The following is a 17,187-nucleotide window of genomic DNA, read 5'->3' as shown; positions in this document are numbered from 1 at the left end:
GATAAAAGCATAAGCAGCATGGAAAGGCAAGGAAGAAAGAACGGTGTGAAGATCTGACTGATCCTCAATCAAATCTTCAAGTGGGAGATTGTTGATATTTAGGGATTTGTATCTCTTCCACATTGCTAAGTTATTAATTTTGAGGAGTATTTCTCCCACATTGCTAAGTTAAAAATCTTGAGGTACTTTCCAAGCCTATATAATAGAGGCCTCACTTTGTTATTCATTCATTCTAAAAATAAGAAAAAAAATATTAGAGAGTTAAACAATTATTTTTCTCTTATTATAAAGAGAGAATTTTAATGTTTTCTCCTTTATAAATAGAGAGACTGTAACTCCTATTATTTTCTTATAGTGAAATTCTTTTATTTTTACCCGTGGTTTTTACCCTAATTTATTTAGGGGTTTTCCACGTAAATCTGTGTGTTCTATTGGTGTATTTTATTTTTCTTTTATCTTTATTTTCTCAAATTATTAGTTGTGATTTTGTTCTATTAGGTTCATATTTTTCATATAATTATGTATTTCCAATGGCGGTAATCACGCAAAAACAAGGAGTTGCAAATTGAAAAACAAGTAAAGCAACAATGTGATTCAACCAAAAGTGAATCTCAGAATTTAGAAGAAAAAGGAGATTAGATGAGAGAGAAATTAAGAGAGAAAAGGAATAAGTTCTTCGTTCAATAAGCAGCCTATCCTCGTGCAAAGGAGTGGCAATATATCTGTTACAGTCTTTTGGCAGTATTAGCCAGCTCATCATTCCTCATAACAGAATAACTAATTGATAATAAGAAATAGAAATAACAGGTAAGGTAACTAACAACCCCAAACGACACTCTATGATTCTAAACGGTATTGCACTTAATTTTACTCATAACAATCCCTTCCCCTTAGAAAACCTTGTCCATAAGGTTAATATGAGGATATCTTTATTGAATGTCAAAGTAAAACTCCCAAGTAGCTTCCTCTCGCGGCATGTCAGACCACTGGATGAGAACTTTTTACCTCTCTTTGCTAATTTCCCGTCCGAAATTGCTATAGGAACATGAGGTGATTAAAGTGGTACAGGAAGTGAAGTAGCACTAGTGGCTGAAGCAGGAATAGATTTTGGGGGTAGCTTCAGTTTATAAGCCATTGATTCCACCTTGTCCTCAATGTAGTAAGGACCATAATATAGAGGAGAAAGCTTAGCATTCTTTCTTTGTGCCACACTCAGTTGTCTGTAAGGCTGTAGCTTCAAGTAAACCCAGTCCCCTATTTCAAAAACTCTGTCAGTTCGATGCTTATCAGCTTGATGTTTCATGCGGCGTTGAGCTTTAGACAAGTGGTACTTCATGACTTGCACGGAAAATTCTGTGTCCTGTAAGAATTGATCTATTGTAGCAATTTTGGAATCCCCTTGAAAGTAAGGAATATGGAGTGGAGGAGGTATACCATACACTATCTCAAAAGGGGTTGATTGAATTGTTGATTAGAAGTTGGTATTATACCACCACTCAGGTAGGGATAAACACTTCATCCATTGGTGAGGACTCTCCCCCGTCATGCATCTCAGGTAAGTCTCAAGACATCTGTTAACGACCTCTGACTAGCCATCTGTCTGTGGGTGGTAAGCAGTTCATTTCAGCAGCTCCACACCTTGCAATTTAAACAGCTCTTCCCAAAAAGAACTGATGAATATAGGGTCCCTATCACTTACTATAGGGGAGGGTGTACCATGAAGCTTAAATACATTGGTAAGAAATAATTGGGCAACTGTAGCAGCAGTATAAGGGTGACTGAGAGCTAGAAAATGAGCATACTTGCTCAATCTGTCAACTACCACCAAGATGACATCCTTTCCTTATGACTTTGGTAAACCCTCAATGAAATCCATACTAATATATGGCCATATGCCTTCTGGTACAGGTAGTGGCTACATGAGTCTAGGTATATTCACATTCTCAAGCTTACAGGTTTTGTATGTGGTACAACCCTTTACATAATTCCTTACATCCCTGTCAATGCCTTTCCAATAAAAAACAATAGCTTTACTCTTTTTATAGTAGCTTGCATACCTTAATATCCTTCCATAGCAGAACTATGCATGAGTTGCAATATCTTCTGCCTGAGCTGATAATCGAGCCCAACCACCAACCTTCCTTTTCTTTTCAGCAAGCCATCAATTAAGTTATAAGGACTTTGAGTTAGTGTACCAGATTGAGATACTACCATGATAGCCTGAATATTGGAATCTTTTTGCCAGCTAGCCTCAATTTTCGGAAGCAAATTACTCATAGAAGAAGAAAGTGTTATAATAGCTAATTGGGATGTTGGTAGACTAGAAAGGGCATCAGCAGCTGTGTTGTCCCTTCCCTTCTTGTAAGAAATTTTGAAATCATATCCAAACAGCCTAGCAATGTATTTCTGTTGATGAACAGTTGTAATTCTTTACTGTAAAAGGAATTTCAAGTTGTGGTGGTTCGTTTTGATCAAGAAATGTCTGTGGGCAATTTAGTGTTCCCACTTCTTTACTGCATAAACTACAGCTAGTAGTTCTTTCTTATATACAGAAAGTGATAAGTGTCTAGGTGCTAGTGCCTAGCTGATATAAGCTATAGGGTGAGACTCTTGCATAAAGACTGTACCTATGCCATCTCACATGCATCTGTCTCAATAATAGAGACCTTATCTTGTGAAGGTAAAGCCAATACAGGAGCTGTAGAAGGCATCCTTCAATGACAAAAAGGCCGATTCTGCTGCAGGGCTCCAAACAAAGCTGTCCTTCTTTAGTAATTCTGTCAGAGGCTTGCTTACCACCCCATAACCTCTTATAAACCTCCTGTAATACCCAGATAATCTCAGAAATCCTCTTAATTGCTTCAAGTTCTTAGGTGTAGGCCAATTTGCTACAGCTTCCACCTTCTTGGGGTCAGTAGATACCCCAACTGCACTAATGATGTGGCCTAAGTATTCAACAGAACACTCTCCAAATAAACACTTACTCATCTTGGCAAAGAGTTGATGTTCCTGTAGTTTCTGAAAAACAACCCTCAAATGCTCTAAGTGAGCCTGCATATCCTTGCTGTAGATGAGTATGTCATAAAAAAATACCAGCACAAATCTTTTGAGTAAGGGTCTGAAAATTTCATTTAGGCTCTGAAAGGTAGATGGAGCATTCCTAAGACCAAAGGGCATCACCACAAATTCATAATGACCATCATGTGATCTAAAGGCTGTTCTGTGAATATCTTTGGGGTACATACTGATCTGATGATAGCCTGATCTAAGGTCTATTTTGGAGAACATAGCATCCCCATGAAGTTCATCCAACAGTTTCTCAATCATAGGTATAGGGAATTTATCCTTTACTGTGTGTTTATTGAGTTCCCTATAATCTGTACATATCCTCCAACTATTATCTTTTTTTTAACCAAAACTATAGGAGATGAGAAGGGGCTCACACTAGGTTGAATTATGCCTTTCTGCAAAAGTTCCTGAATCATGTTCTCAATTACTGTCTTTTGAAGAGGTGAGTGTTTTTAAGGTCTTATATTCACAGGTTTAGAACCCTCTATAAGTGGAATCCTGTGGTCATATGTTCTGCGGGGAGGTAATGCCTTAGGTTCTTTAAATAGACACTTAAACTCTAATAATAACTGTGTGAGTTTAAAATCTTTTACCATATCAGCCTGTGCAACATCCACAGTATTGTCCTTTGAGTGCTCCTGAACTTGTATTGCATAAGCTACTGCTGAGTTATGCTACAAGAATTTGGTCATTATGCTGTCAGAAATCAGCTTTACCTTAGTTGAATTCACTCTTTGAAGATGGCACTTCTGTCCCTTGATGGAGAATGATATTTTGAGCTGCTCAAAATTCCAGAGAATGTCACCAAGGGTAGACAACCACTGAACCCCCAACACCATTTCACAACCCCCAAGAGGCATTACTAAGAAATCAGCTACAAAATTTTGGCCCTGCACACTCCAAGTAAACTTTAGCACATGTAATTACATTTCACCTTGTGTCCATCAACAATTTTTATGTTTACTGGATTAATTATGTGCAGCTTACAGCCCAATCCCCTAGCAACCATCTACGAAGTTATTCGTGCTTCTAGAATCAATCAGCAAATGAATAGGCCTTTTCTTATGACTACCAATTATTCTCATAGTCCGATGAGCTTTCCCAGTTAACCCTCCGTGGCATGTAATGAGATTGCCGGATTGACGTCACTAGTGACCTCACCACTCCATACCAAGGTCTCCTCCAGAGTGTTTACTTCCTCTTTTGGGTAATCTTGCACTACCACCATATGAAGATGCCTCTTCTTGCACTTGTGGCCTGGGGTAAACTTCTCATCACAAAAAAACACAAGTTCTTAGCCTTTTTTTTCATTTAATTCTTCATCTGACAACCTTCTAGTTCTAGGGGGTGTGTACTTTGTGGTAAGTGCATGAGTGATTTGGATAGTATTGGATGAGGTCTGTTTGGGCAATTGATTAGGAGTAGGTAGTAATGGAGATTTTGTGTTTAATGGAGTGAGTTTACTAAAGTTGCCAGTTTTGAGATTGAAGAAGGGTTTGGAGTTATTTGGGGTCGGTTGGCATAAGTTTTTGGCAATTTAGTAGCTGTCAAATACGATTCTTGCATACGAGCTAAAGCATAAGCTTGTTGCAAGCTTTTTGGACCCAACATGCGTACAGGAATTCTGATCTCATCTTTTAACCCACTCAAAAAGAAATTTAGTGAATAGTCCTCTGGCAGAGTGACCTTGTGGGAAAGGCTGTCAAATGCCTCTAAGTATTCCTGGAGGGTACCCGTCTGCATTAAACCTTTGAGGTCAGCCATTGGGTCTTCGTAGATTTTCTCACCAAATCTACCTTTAAGTGCCTCTATATACTCGTCCCGCGGAGGTTCTTCAGTTCTATTCATGTTCTTAACAAATGATTAGTGTCACTGCAATGCCTTTCCTTCCATGTGTATCGCAGCCAACTTCACTCTAGCATTGGAAGGAGTAAAATCAAATTGGAAGAAGAGCTCACACTTGAACAACCAGCCCTCCAGATCCTCTTCATCAAATCTGGAGAACTCTATTTTGGTGACTCGTGTAGCCATTTGGTAGTTGTTATTGTTAGGTATAGGTGTTTGGCTAGCTAGATCAATAAAGAAAGAAGTAAATGGGTGTGCATTTTTAGCAAGCGCTGGGTTTTGATCGTTGGTGGCGTTCTTTTCATTAGCTGGGTTCGATTGAGTGGTGGGATAGTTGTTGGGTAGTGGAGAAGAAGATGCCATAGTTGTTGGTGATAGGTTGTGGGTGTTAATGGAAGAAATGAGTGTCTTAAGTTCACCAATCATACCGGTGAATAATTGTTCTTGATTCTAGTTATTTTTTCGAAGCATGCCTTTCACCGTACTAGGAATGGATTCTTCCATTTTCTTCATTTCCTGTAAACGAGTATTTTCTGCCACCATTATAGCTTAGCAAGATAAGCTGTTTGGATGTTAGGGAGCAGGAGTATATTGATTCAAGCACCAATGATCGATGCTCTAATACCAGATGATTCAACCAAAAGTGAATATCAGAATTTAGAAAAAGGAGGTTAGATGAGAAAGAAATTCAGAGAGAGAAGGAATAATTTCTTTATTCAATAAGCTGTCTATCCTTGTGGAAAGGAGTGGCAATATATCCGTTATAGTCTTTTGATAATATCAGCCAGCTCATCATTCTTCATAACAGAATAACTAATTGATAATAAGAAATAAAAATAACAGGTAAGGTAACTAACAATCCAAAACGACACTCTATCATTCTAAACCGCGTTGCACTTAATTTTACTCATACCACAATGTTAATATCTATTGCCAAAAGTGGAGATGGACAGATCAAGTGCAAGGGATTTCCTTATATACCGCGAACCGTTTGTTAAAAGAGAGAAAACAATGAAGCCAGAAAAATATGGATTATTTTCCTTCTTTTATTTTCTCATCAAAATGGTATTTATCAAATAATGAGCAAATTCCATCCATGTTTTCTTTTCTTTACCCAAAGATGATAAAGGGAAAATAAAAGAATAAAAAATAAAACTTATTTTCCCTAAAAAATTCCTAAACACGGGGGTTACAGTAATCTATTCACCGTTACTGTGTAATGATGAAGAGTGAATATTTTTCATAATTCCTGGATTTACGCCAAAACAAATATTACAAGGGCTTTCTTACATAGATACACTAGCTGCCCTTATTTTATACCTAGACTCAAAATTTTGAAAAAAATAATATAAAAAAATATTACCATATCTCTCCCTCAAGTAAGAACCTATTCGTACAACATTATATTATCCAAAAGTTCATTTGCAGCAGATTCTATTTTCAGCAATAGTGACGTGAATAGCATTTGACAGAAGCAAGGCGTCCTTCTAGTTCTAGGTCTGGCAATAAGCCAGTTCATTTCATGTTTTTTCTTTCTTGCTTGATGGCCTCATATGATATCATTACCTCTTTGAACTTTGCCTCAGCAACCTCTGCAACAAGTCATGAATAAGAAGGCATTATGTGATCATCTCATAGCAGTGACATCAACTTATTCATTATAACTGCTGACCCAAAATGATATCTGACCTTTATTATCTTGGTTCTGATCTGGGTGAAACTCCTTTGCCTTGGTCCTGAATGCATTCTGCAGGAATGAAAGAAAATCTTTAAGTATGAAAGGGACATTGAAACCAGCATGATGAAGATTTAAAAATTCTCAACTCGCAAATATATAGAATCAGGAGATCCATTTAAATTGCATAATCTAATGTATGATCCTAAAAAAATAGCCAGCCACCCCTTCTTTCTTCTTCACTAATAAGAATCCTAAAGCATTATTATCACTCCAAAAACACAACAGTTTTCAACATGGAAAAGTCTGATCAAAAGAACATAGACAAGATCTACAAGATGCACATCAACTCTCCAAATCATTTTAAAAGAACACTTCCCACATGGCTGTACATGTCCTATTCCCCAACAATTCCAGATCTAATTCTTTGTTAATCAGGTGCTCAGATATCCAGCATTTTCATAAAGACACATCGATAAAGATCAGCACACAAACTTCAATTTGGCTTTGGGATAACACCTCTAATTTGCTGGATAAGACAAGTATGGTCTCAAGTGCATAAAACAGCATGTCAATACTATAGAGAAATTCAGGCAATTAGTTATACAAGGTCAATCATTAACAAAAAAACAATAGCTGTTCAGGAGGGAGGTCGTGTAATAACAAACATCAGCAGTCAAATGGATCTTGGTTCTTAACATTAGTGTCGAAGAGAACATATGGAGCATGAGTAATACCTTAATCTCAGCTTCTGTATATGGTGCTGTTCTAGATCTGTTGCACACAAAGAGAAGTGAAGATGTCAAACCTAATTGCTATCACAGTTCCTGAATAATTGCTTGAATGCATGTTAATGGTTTGAGAAAACTTTACTTTGTGCCTGCCTGAACATCCTATTTGCTGTAAAGTCAGGAATTATTTGTGAATATATGGGGGCTATAAAACAAAATTCTACTATATTATTGTGGTGACTATATGGCTGTAACTGTGATGGCCGTATCAGCAACCTCCCACTCACTTATGATCAAAACAAGCAAAGTTTGAGCCACACTCTCAGCTCCATTTGACTTTTTCATCACCTCTTATAAGAAAAGCAACTTAATCTCAATTCAATATTTGCTCAACATAGGGAATGCTCCATTAAGCAGATAAAGTGTTCGTTTGGCATTGAAGTTGCATTGAAGTTGAAAACACGTGATCAGAAAAACACCATAGATGTTACAAAAAGCTGACAAAAAAAAAAGCAACATCATGCCATGGCGAAAAATATTATTTATTTTTAAAAATAATCACTTTCATATGATTGTGAAGATTATGGTCCTTCTATTAGCAAGGCATACCTACATAATAATGAGATAGTATTGGAGAATATGACGTCTCTACTCGCTTTCCCATTTCTCTTCTAAATGCATGTTTGGGATGATAAGTTAAAATCTCAACATGTTCTGTCCCAAAATTACTCAAACAAATTCTGTCCCTGCTCTGATCAACAAAAATTGGTATTCAAACATTTCCCTATTGATCTAAAAATGCTATTGTCATAAAAAATTCATAATGTTTTAATAGATCTCATTAAAATGAGTACTTTATCAAGACAACTTCGTAACATTCCAACTAGGCTAGTATCACAGCTTATATGGACGCAATCAGGTGTTGAAGAATCTTAGCATTACCTGTTAAGCCCCAAAACTGAGTAATGATATGATAATGGGTAGTTTGTACTCTCTCTTGGAGTCCTAAAGTCAGTCTTCTGATCTCTGAATGATGTATCAGTCTTCCAATACCAATCATCACGCTGAAAATGCTGATGGTATTGACCTTGACCATTTTCCCTCCAGCTCTCATAGCTTCTTTTGTACTTGTTCCTCTCTCGGTTAAACACACTTTGCATGCGCCTTATACGTTCCTATGAATTATAGTCTGGCATCATTTTTGCAGTCATACACAGTCAAGAAACATGCAACTAATCAAGCATAGACCATTCAAATTGCAAGTTAAGATGATAGGCACCATAAGCACAATGGCAAAGCTAGTCTCATGACTAAGCATGGTGCAGAGAGCGAGATAGTGATACATGGGACTGATCAACAAAACTCCAATATGCAGTGCAGTGATGAAGAGACAGTAGAAAGACCTTCAGGAGGCCAATTGTTTATTAGCCACATCTAAGAATTTTTATGAGAAAGTTAGCAGATCACACAAGGCAGCTAAAAGTAAGACAAGGTGAGACTAACGCCGCATTAAAATCAGAAATCATTTCAACCATGCAGCACATAAATCAACCTATAATATCTAATGCAGTTTCACCAAAAGTAATTGAGTTGCTAGAAATCCATGCTAGAGTTTGCGGTGAAATGTTCAACCTATTTGCTCACTATCAATATCAACTCACAGGATGAGTAGGATTCAAGCTTTGCTTAAATCACACATCTAAGAATACATAACAGGAGGGAGGGAGGAAGGAAGGAAGATAGATAGATATCAATGGAATGACCTTAAAATACAGCTACAAACAATAGTGGTTTACCAATCAATTAATTTTCTAGCCAGTAAGTAAGTAAATAGAAAATTCATATTCTGTACAAAATTGTCAGCAGGGATATAAAAGAAACCAAACAAGTAACAGCAAATAATTGATTTTGTAAGTTCTACAAACTTTCACACTAAAAACAATGCAGAGTTTACAAATCAAGAGAAAAACTCACTACTCTCTCCATTTCTTGCTCATATTCCTCTTGCATTCGACGATTGTATCTTTTCCATGCTTCCTCCTGAAAAGTTGACCTGAAAGAGCTGCCCGCTCTTCCTTTTCCACATGACTGTGACCTTGTTAACTGTAAGGTGCATTTGCAAATATGATTAACTGTGCACAAATTGCTACATACTCGCAGAACTTTCCTTTGTGAGACATCAAACTAAAGACGGAATGAAAACCTCAATATATATGTCACAAACTCAACATGTATAAGATAGTTTGTCTAATTATTCTATAATACTGCACTGGAGTTTTGTTAAAATCACACCAGAGCTATGTGTGAGACTATTTCTAAATTGTAAAACATGCCAATAATATAAAGTTATGCAAAACTGATAATCATGAGCCCCAACTGTGTTATTGCCAGCTAACTTTGGCTTGACATGATACTTTCCTTTCATGGCAAGATAACTTGGATGATTTCAGATTGACATTTCGACCATCTATACAGCTGCTAAAACCAAGAATAAATTTAAGGAAAAAGAATCGTATACCTGAGCATAGAACCAATCAACAGTCCTTCGCAGCTGACCAACCTGCCTGATTGTTACAGCCATCAGCTGATGTCTATAAATGGAACTATTCCAACCAACAAGTAACTCTAATTTTGACGCTTTGTTTGCAAATTGGGATAAAATCATGACAGTTTTCCATGATTTCATTCTATCAAAATGCCTTAAAATTCTTTGTTTCTATTTCCTTAGGTTGGAAGAATTAAAGTGTAGCGACCTTAAGCATTCCAAACATGATAATTAACTAAACAGGATTCAATTGAATTGCATCACTGCATTTTCTGACTTTCCAAACAAGAGGTGAAGCAATTTTATGCATTAGCTATAGCTTAAGTGTTCCATTTTTTTTTTATTTAACATAAAGGAATATTACCTAAGGAGTCTAACTTAGTTTATAACGCCATACCGATTTTACACTACAAATAACATTATCATATAATCAGCCAAAAAAAATATTTACATGTCGGATTATAAAAATACATAAAATAGGATTTATAAACGCATTCACTTAGCTATTGATAAAATAAATAAACTAAATTACAGCGCAGTTGTCCAACAGTATAATTCAAAATTCAGATTCAGAAATATATAAAAAAAAAAAGGAAAAAAAAGAAATGGCATAGAACTAACAGCAAAAGTGGTGGCGGTGGCGCCAATTAGACCGAGAAGTAATACGCTCCAAAGTTTCATATCCTCGGCTCTTTTCTCTTGATACGGTCTGTTTGGCGATTGCCATGGATTCTCGTTATTCCGATTAGTATTGTCGTCATCCCGATTAGTATTGCCGCCTCCCATATTTGTTATTGATAAATTTGGATACTAATTCTCAACAATAACAATCGAGAAATTGGTAATCCAAAACCCTAAAACCATAATTAGGGTTTTTCTCTAAAAATTATGTTTTTAATATTTATTTTTATTTCTTTCACACCGCCTTCCCAGTGCGAGTGTTTGTAATTTGTATCAAAGGGGAGTCGAGTTCATGGCAAACGAAGCGTGAGTGGCCATTATACGCGAGGAAAATCTAAAATGTACTCCAACAGCGTTCAGTACGGAAAATAAAAACGGCGTCGCTTTGTTCCTCTAACTGCCTTCTTTTTTTTTTCTTTTCTCCTGAAGCCTTATAGGCTGATTTGCAATTCTCCGTCTTAACTAAATATTGAATTTGGCTAATTTTGTTTTATGTTAGAACCTTAATTAATCAAGTTTGAAAACTTTGTTTACTATTAATACTTTTAATTTAAATTAATAAAATAAATTACAATTTAGAGTAAATAAATATGTCACAAATTATAATTATATATAACATGTGTTGAAATCTAACTCTTAAGTTTCCATTTAAATTTAATTTGTCTATTATCTTTTATAGTTAAAATATAATTTATTTGATCATGTTATGAGAAAATGGAGATGAACTATGCAATATAAACTCCTTACATTTTCTATGAACGAAGTAATTAATCTTAATATATGCATCAAGAAATATAATATTATCTTTTTCTTCTTGCTTATTTTAAAAATCGTTCATTTCCATTGGAAAATAAAGTTATTCAGATTCATCAATTAATTATTACGATAGTTGCTCTCCGTAAAAAACATGCATAAATCAATTGATAATTATAATTCTTTTATAGCGGTTTATAACCCTAAATGACTAAAAAGTAAATAAATAAATAAAATAGTCTCGTAAAGTCTAATATTTGCATAGAATATTACTCAATTCTTAACTCATTCAATTAATTCCAATATCTCAAATTTTAATTAATTCTAATCTGCCTAAAATGGATGGCAATAAACTTTGATGATATTATAGATAAACATGTTATATTTAATTTATAGTCAAATAAAATGATAATAGTGTGCGTATATAATATACCAATTCCAACACAATATTTATGATTTTCTTTTCCTGTTTTCATGTGAAAATCTAATTATTTTCAATATAAAAAAGAAAAGTTATTTACAAATATCATTACAATTTTTTTAATCCCGTTTAGAAAATCAAACTTACATTATATTTTTTTCATCTACAGCTCTTTAATTAGTATATAAAAGAAAAGTAATATATTCTAATGTTATGTACAGGGGAAATTAAATAAAATTTTAGTTGATTTTGTATAATACCATGACGAATTGCTAGTTTTGACCTTTTAAGCTTCATAATTTTACTCCGTTGGCGAATTTAAAAACTTTTTAGAATTTATTTAATCTCCAATTAACGTTGTTGATTTTGAAATTTTTTTGACTATTTAACTAAATTACAAAAAAATACTTATATAATTAGTTTCAACTTTTTATACGTGCTATTAATAATTACCTACATGATTTTAATATAAAATTCGATTCATTCCTACGCTCTTATATTCTAAAATCCTACGATCCGGAAAACTTGTCAAAAGCTGTTTTTATCTAGATATTTTATTCTAATTTTAGTGTACGCTTTTCTTATAGAACCACTTCTAAAATCTTGGATGTTATTGATTTACCTATTATAGACTCTAAATGATTGACATATATTTTAATTATTTCATACTAATATATGCTCGAACAATATTTTCTATGTACTTTCCTATTAAATAATAAAAAATTAACTTTTTATTTTAACTTAATTTGAAAGATTTATGTGTTCTAACAACATTTATTATTTCGCTCCATATTTAATTTTTTAATAAAGAAAAAAATATGTATAAGAAAAGAAAATTTTAGTTTTAAAGAAAATTAAAAAATAAAAAAGTAAAAAAAAATATTTTCAAAAGTTATATTTTCTCATTTAAAAATTAAATTAAAATATTTTAGAAAGGAGAACGAATTAAAAAAGATTCTTAAAATTCTAATTTCTAGTATACTCTCTATAACAAATTTTACTGAGCACGATTAAAGAACTTGTTAAGATGAAGTATATAAGCCAAATCAGAAAAGAACTAAAAGCATTAGAGCAATATACATAATTGTGAATGTAGCATTATTATATCCTTGAACAAAACCAAAAAAATGTTCCCTAGGCCGGGTCCATGATGAACCATCTCCATGTCTTACACTACCACAGTCGATACGAAGTGATTTATCACAAATCATGGTCTATGCAAAGATTTCCCAACAGTCACCTCATCAATTGATTTTTCAAGTGATGGGATATTCATTAAGAAATTGCCTATAAAATAAATGAAGATGTGGGAATTAATTGGAGAGATTAGTTTGTAGCTTAATGTCCTCACAAGACAGTATCTGGTTGTATCTCCTGAGAAGAAAAAAAAGAGCTTCATTCATAATTTCCTCTAAGATTCACAATGCCAGTTGCTTAAGAAATTAAAAAGATAAAAAAAAAGAACTGAACTTAACCAATCAAAGTTTCCTTTCTTGTCTAAAAATATACATGTGTGTGATTCTAACAAGTAACCTTTCTTCTGCTAAAAATTCGAAGAACAAGAAGTTAGGTGCTGCAACCTATACAACCAAATAGCTTCTGTTTTCCCTAAATAACTGTAATGTGCAAATCGACTTGAAATGATCTTTGTTAGGAGAAATTAGAGCATTTTGTCTGTTCCAGATATTAGAGCTCCGGTTTCAGGCGCCCTGTCAAAAATAGAAGTGTTTGAAGATTAGAGAAAAGCAAAGATGAGCTTGGATTGAGGTTGAAAAGTATGCTCTGTGAATACCATTTGGTCCCAAACTGTCTATAGCAGAACCGGAATCAAATCCCATTTGGAAAAGGTTTTGAAGATCGTTCTCTAATACAGTCTGCAACTACAAAGATGAAAAGTGAGTGCAAGTTTTCCAAGACCAAAAGATGAGAGTGGCGCCCATATGAAGATCATCTACTCACATGAGGCATAGGAGGAAATTGTGGATTTGTATTTGGAATAACTGGTATGTTTGGTGGAAATATTCCATGTGAATAAGGGTGAGCATTGATCCCAGGACTCAATCCCATGATTGCAGCATTGCCACCTCTTGAATGAAGGATCTAGAATAAACAAAACATGTACCATTCAGAGAAACACAATAGAATAAGAGAAATCAAAACTCTTCCACTGTATGAACCTTGTTGGCTTACATCTTTTGACAGAATTCTCTCAATATCAATGTTCAGCTCTGGATTCACAGTGGCAAGTTTCATTGATAAAAACTGCAACCAGAAGCAAGTATTACTCCACTGAATTATTGGCCATTACTTCTATTGGCATATGCATAGAATTCACTGACACAAGCAAACTTATGATATAGCAAGAATGTAATATACATGTAGATATTGCAATTCAGCGCAGATGAGATAAAAATAGAATAGCATACCTCGACCTGCTGTTGCAATGATTGAACATAGTTGATGATTTCATCTAGCATTACTGCTTTTCCAGTAATCTAAAACACATTAGTGACAATTATCAGCATCTCCTTTTCATTTTTCTTTAAGGAGAAGTGATTCATTAGAAAAGCTAGACTTTTTGCTAAGTACCTTATTGCATCCTGGAACAAGTTCTTGCAGCAATCTCATCCGCTCACTGATCTTTTCTCTTCTCACCTACAAAAGGACGTACAGTCTTCAACATATGGATGAACAATACAATGTTCTTATAGTTGACACATATTAATAAGAATATACCCTTTCAGCAAGGCTGTGGCTATTGGTAGCTTGACCCCTTCTGGCCCTCACATGAATGTAATTCTCTTTGGGAGCTTCTCCGCTGTGAGAATTTTCTTTAGCTTGTTTAGCTGCCTGTTTACCTCGCAAATTAGCAGCAGTATTTTGTTCAGTTCTTGATTTCTTTTCATCCTGTTCTTTTGGAATATCAGAGCTGTTTCCAGAAGGATCTTTATGCATCTCTTCAGCATTCTACAATTGATAACACAATAATTGGAAGACAAAAAAGTTGCACACAATCAAAGGACTGCAAAATCCTTAAACTGCCTAGTCCATATTATTTGTGACATAATGCAAATTACCTTATTTGGATCAAAAGGAGAACTGGGCTCAGCCAACCTTTTTCTTCTTTTTCCATCAGGCGAAACTCCTACTACGGGCTCTTCTGATAATTGGTGATCCTCTTGAGATAGTGCGCTATTTGTTATAGTTCTTTCATTGTTAGCCGCGCTGTTCGAAGTATAATTTGGATGGCACCCAGAATTGGAAATCTGGCCACAATCAGTGAGACCAAAGGAGCTAACCATTTCTGAAAAGCTCCCACTTCCATATGAAGGAAACTTTGGCACCAGCTCAACGTAACTTGAATCAGATTGGTAGTGGACAAGATGGGATGAGCTATTGATTCCCTGGTTTTCCATCACAATAGCGTAATGAGAATTGGTAAATTCACTTTGAGACACCATTGAAGCTCCAAAATTCTCATGCTGATTTAGTGAAACAACTGGATCCCAAGCAGGAGGAAAGAAAGGATTTGCACTCATTCCTGAAGATTGACAATTCATAACACTTTCTCCTCCACTTTGAAATGCCATGCCTTCATTATTATCTTCACTAGTACCCATTTTCTAGATTCAAAAGATTAATTCCCAAATCCTAAGGGACAGGCCTATATCTGAATTTGTGGAAACCCCAACCCAGCAGTTAGCCAAGACCAGGACTAAATATAGATAAAAAGACAGAAGGAACTATAAAATTTAAAGGCAAAGTGAGTTTGACCAAAATTAGCTGGTGATATCTTGCAGGACTCAACAAGGAACAAGTAATCTTTGGCAGCTTTATAGAACTGAGAGGGTGCTAAAGTAAAAGAAACACCTCATTGTAGCATCCCATAAGACACAAAGTGAAAAAGAGAAAATCCAATGCATCAAGCATAAAATCTAACCCAGCATCATCTATTTACCTCATCTTTCAAAAATCACTAGGATCAAGTCTACTCTAATAATATTCAATGGAGAAATTGAAAAATGCTTCCTACAGACAAGAAAGTGAACCTTTCAGAGCATAAAGTAGACATGGACAAAGAATGGCATTAGCCAACTAACAGCTCACAAGACCCTTACAAAAGGAAAGAAAGCAGATTCCCTTTTCACTTTTGCTTGAACCTGAAAGCAGCTCCACTCATTTTAAAACATCAATGTACAGATATTAGCAGACCTGAATCTCTTCATTTACCACCTAATTGAGGAGGAAGACCGCAAAGGCTCAGACTTTAAGCAATGAATATGGAATTAGGAACAAAAATGGTGTCTTTAGATGTCCTTACAAAGAAATGACTAGTTGTTCAAGTTTTGAATCAAAGACCCAACAACCCCTCCAAGAAAAGGGAAGTTACAGAGAGCCCTTTTGAGATATTCTCAGATGGGTTTTCCAAAAAAAGGTCAAAAAAGCATCAAATTCTACTTGAATTATGCAAGAACTGAAATGAAACAGAGTTTCATTCACAGTTCCCTAAAATGGGTGTTTGATGGTACCTTCAAAGAGCATCAAATGCTTGCTTAAATTTGACAAAGAAAAAAAATCAAATTCACCAATTGGGTACTTCCACAAATAGTAAAGCAAGCATCAAATTCCAACTTTTTATTATTAATCACACAGACAATGTTTAAAAAAGACCCTATGAACCTAGAGAGAAAACATAAAGAAGAGGGAAAAACATGCACAGAGAGAGAGAGAGAGAGAGTGAGAGAGACTTGGCTTACCTGCTCAAGCTAACAGGTGTAATGTATGATTTTAAAAGACACACTAACTACTGCCCAACTGCTCTTGCTTGCTAAATTATTACAGAACCTAATCACTTTACACTCCTTGTAATTTATTTTTCTTTCTCTTTAAAAAAATTTCTTAAAAAAAATGATGAACTGAACACTTTTTAACAATTCTTTTCTTTTTCATTAAATATTTATTATCTCATAGCAGATTGGAGAGGTTCTTCTCTTCAAGCCCAAGATTGCTCACTCTCTCTTTCCTTGCTTGCTTCTTGGACATTATAATACTCTTTTTTCTTTAATTTTATTTAATTTTATTTTTCTTTGCTTTGCTCTTTTGAAAATAATAAAAAAAAAAATTACCGACACACTTGCCAACTATTCTAACAGACCTCTCTCTCTTTGCTGTTACACACTCATTTTTCTCAGTGCCAACTAACCCAACCTCTTTCCTTTCATTTCTTTTGAGAAACCACTCATTATGCACCTAAGCTCCATCACTCTCCATGAGGACCACCACTCCTCATCATCAACTCTTCTCTCTTGGTCCTACCAAATCCTCCCTCTCTCTCTCCCAAACCTTTCAATCTGTGGGCCATGTACAAAATTCATTTGATCATTTTATTAATCACATACCATGTTAAATAATCAGATAATAATTCAGTTGAATTTCAGTGGTGTGCATAATATCAGTCTATCACTAA

The 17,187-nt window shown here is 34.9% G+C and overlaps 2 protein-coding genes across 4 annotated transcripts; both read right to left on the bottom strand.

The window, feature by feature from the left end:
- Positions 1 to 6,057: 6,057 nt before the first annotated feature.
- On the bottom strand, positions 6,058 to 10,868 carry LOC8265248. Of its 2 annotated transcripts, XM_002510000.4 has the most exons (7): positions 10,487 to 10,868; positions 9,839 to 9,880; positions 9,295 to 9,423; positions 8,263 to 8,495; positions 7,327 to 7,363; positions 6,604 to 6,661; positions 6,058 to 6,506 (listed from the first exon to the last, which is right to left on the bottom strand). In XM_002510000.4, the coding sequence occupies exons 1-7, from the start codon at positions 10,649 to 10,651 to the stop codon at positions 6,430 to 6,432; spliced, it is 741 nt and encodes a 246-aa protein (XP_002510046.1). In that variant the 5' UTR covers positions 10,652 to 10,868; the 3' UTR covers positions 6,058 to 6,429. The 2 variants fall into 2 exon arrangements, with proteins under 2 accessions (XP_002510046.1, XP_015576961.1); XM_015721475.3 differs by lacking the exon at positions 9,839 to 9,880 and having other exon boundaries at positions 10,487 to 10,867.
- Positions 10,869 to 13,095: 2,227 nt separating this feature from the next.
- Positions 13,096 to 16,901, bottom strand: LOC8265249 (transcription factor bHLH74). Of its 2 annotated transcripts, none has more exons than XM_015721174.3 (8): positions 14,798 to 16,901; positions 14,457 to 14,687; positions 14,310 to 14,375; positions 14,147 to 14,215; positions 13,911 to 13,982; positions 13,680 to 13,820; positions 13,513 to 13,600; positions 13,096 to 13,429 (listed from the first exon to the last, which is right to left on the bottom strand). In XM_015721174.3, the coding sequence occupies exons 1-8, from the start codon at positions 15,338 to 15,340 to the stop codon at positions 13,407 to 13,409; spliced, it is 1,233 nt and encodes a 410-aa protein (XP_015576660.1). In that variant the 5' UTR covers positions 15,341 to 16,901; the 3' UTR covers positions 13,096 to 13,406. The 2 variants fall into 2 exon arrangements, with proteins under 2 accessions (XP_015576660.1, XP_002510047.1); XM_002510001.4 differs by having other exon boundaries at positions 13,513 to 13,594; positions 14,798 to 16,898.
- Between the last annotated feature and the right edge of the window lie 286 nt (positions 16,902 to 17,187).

Source organism: Ricinus communis, chromosome 2 (assembly GCF_019578655.1).
Source record: "Ricinus communis isolate WT05 ecotype wild-type chromosome 2, ASM1957865v1, whole genome shotgun sequence".
Classification (NCBI taxonomy): Eukaryota; Viridiplantae; Streptophyta; class Magnoliopsida; order Malpighiales; family Euphorbiaceae; genus Ricinus; species Ricinus communis.
This window is presented reverse-complemented; position numbering and strand designations above follow the sequence as displayed.

Bases quoted from the DNA above. Each gene is read 5' to 3' on its own strand.
- LOC8265248 (XM_002510000.4), bottom strand. From the start codon at position 10,651: ATGGGAGGCGGCAATACTAATCGGGATGACGACAATACTAATCGGAAT. The intron at 9,881-10,486 runs GTTAGTTCTATG...ACAATCAGGCAG, and splicing joins CCACCGCCACCACTTTTGCT to GTTGGTCAGCTGCGAAGGAC. The intron at 8,496-9,294 runs GTGAGTTTTTCT...TATAATTCATAG, and splicing joins AGCAAGAAATGGAGAGAGTA to GAACGTATAAGGCGCATGCA.
- LOC8265249 (XM_015721174.3), bottom strand. From the start codon at position 15,340: ATGGGTACTAGTGAAGATAATAATGAAGGCATGGCATTTCAAAGTGGA. The intron at 14,376-14,456 runs GTATATTCTTAT...GTCCTTTTGTAG, and splicing joins GCCACAGCCTTGCTGAAAGG to GTGAGAAGAGAAAAGATCAG. The intron at 13,983-14,146 runs GTATGCTATTCT...TTCTGGTTGCAG, and splicing joins CATTGCAACAGCAGGTCGAG to TTTTTATCAATGAAACTTGC.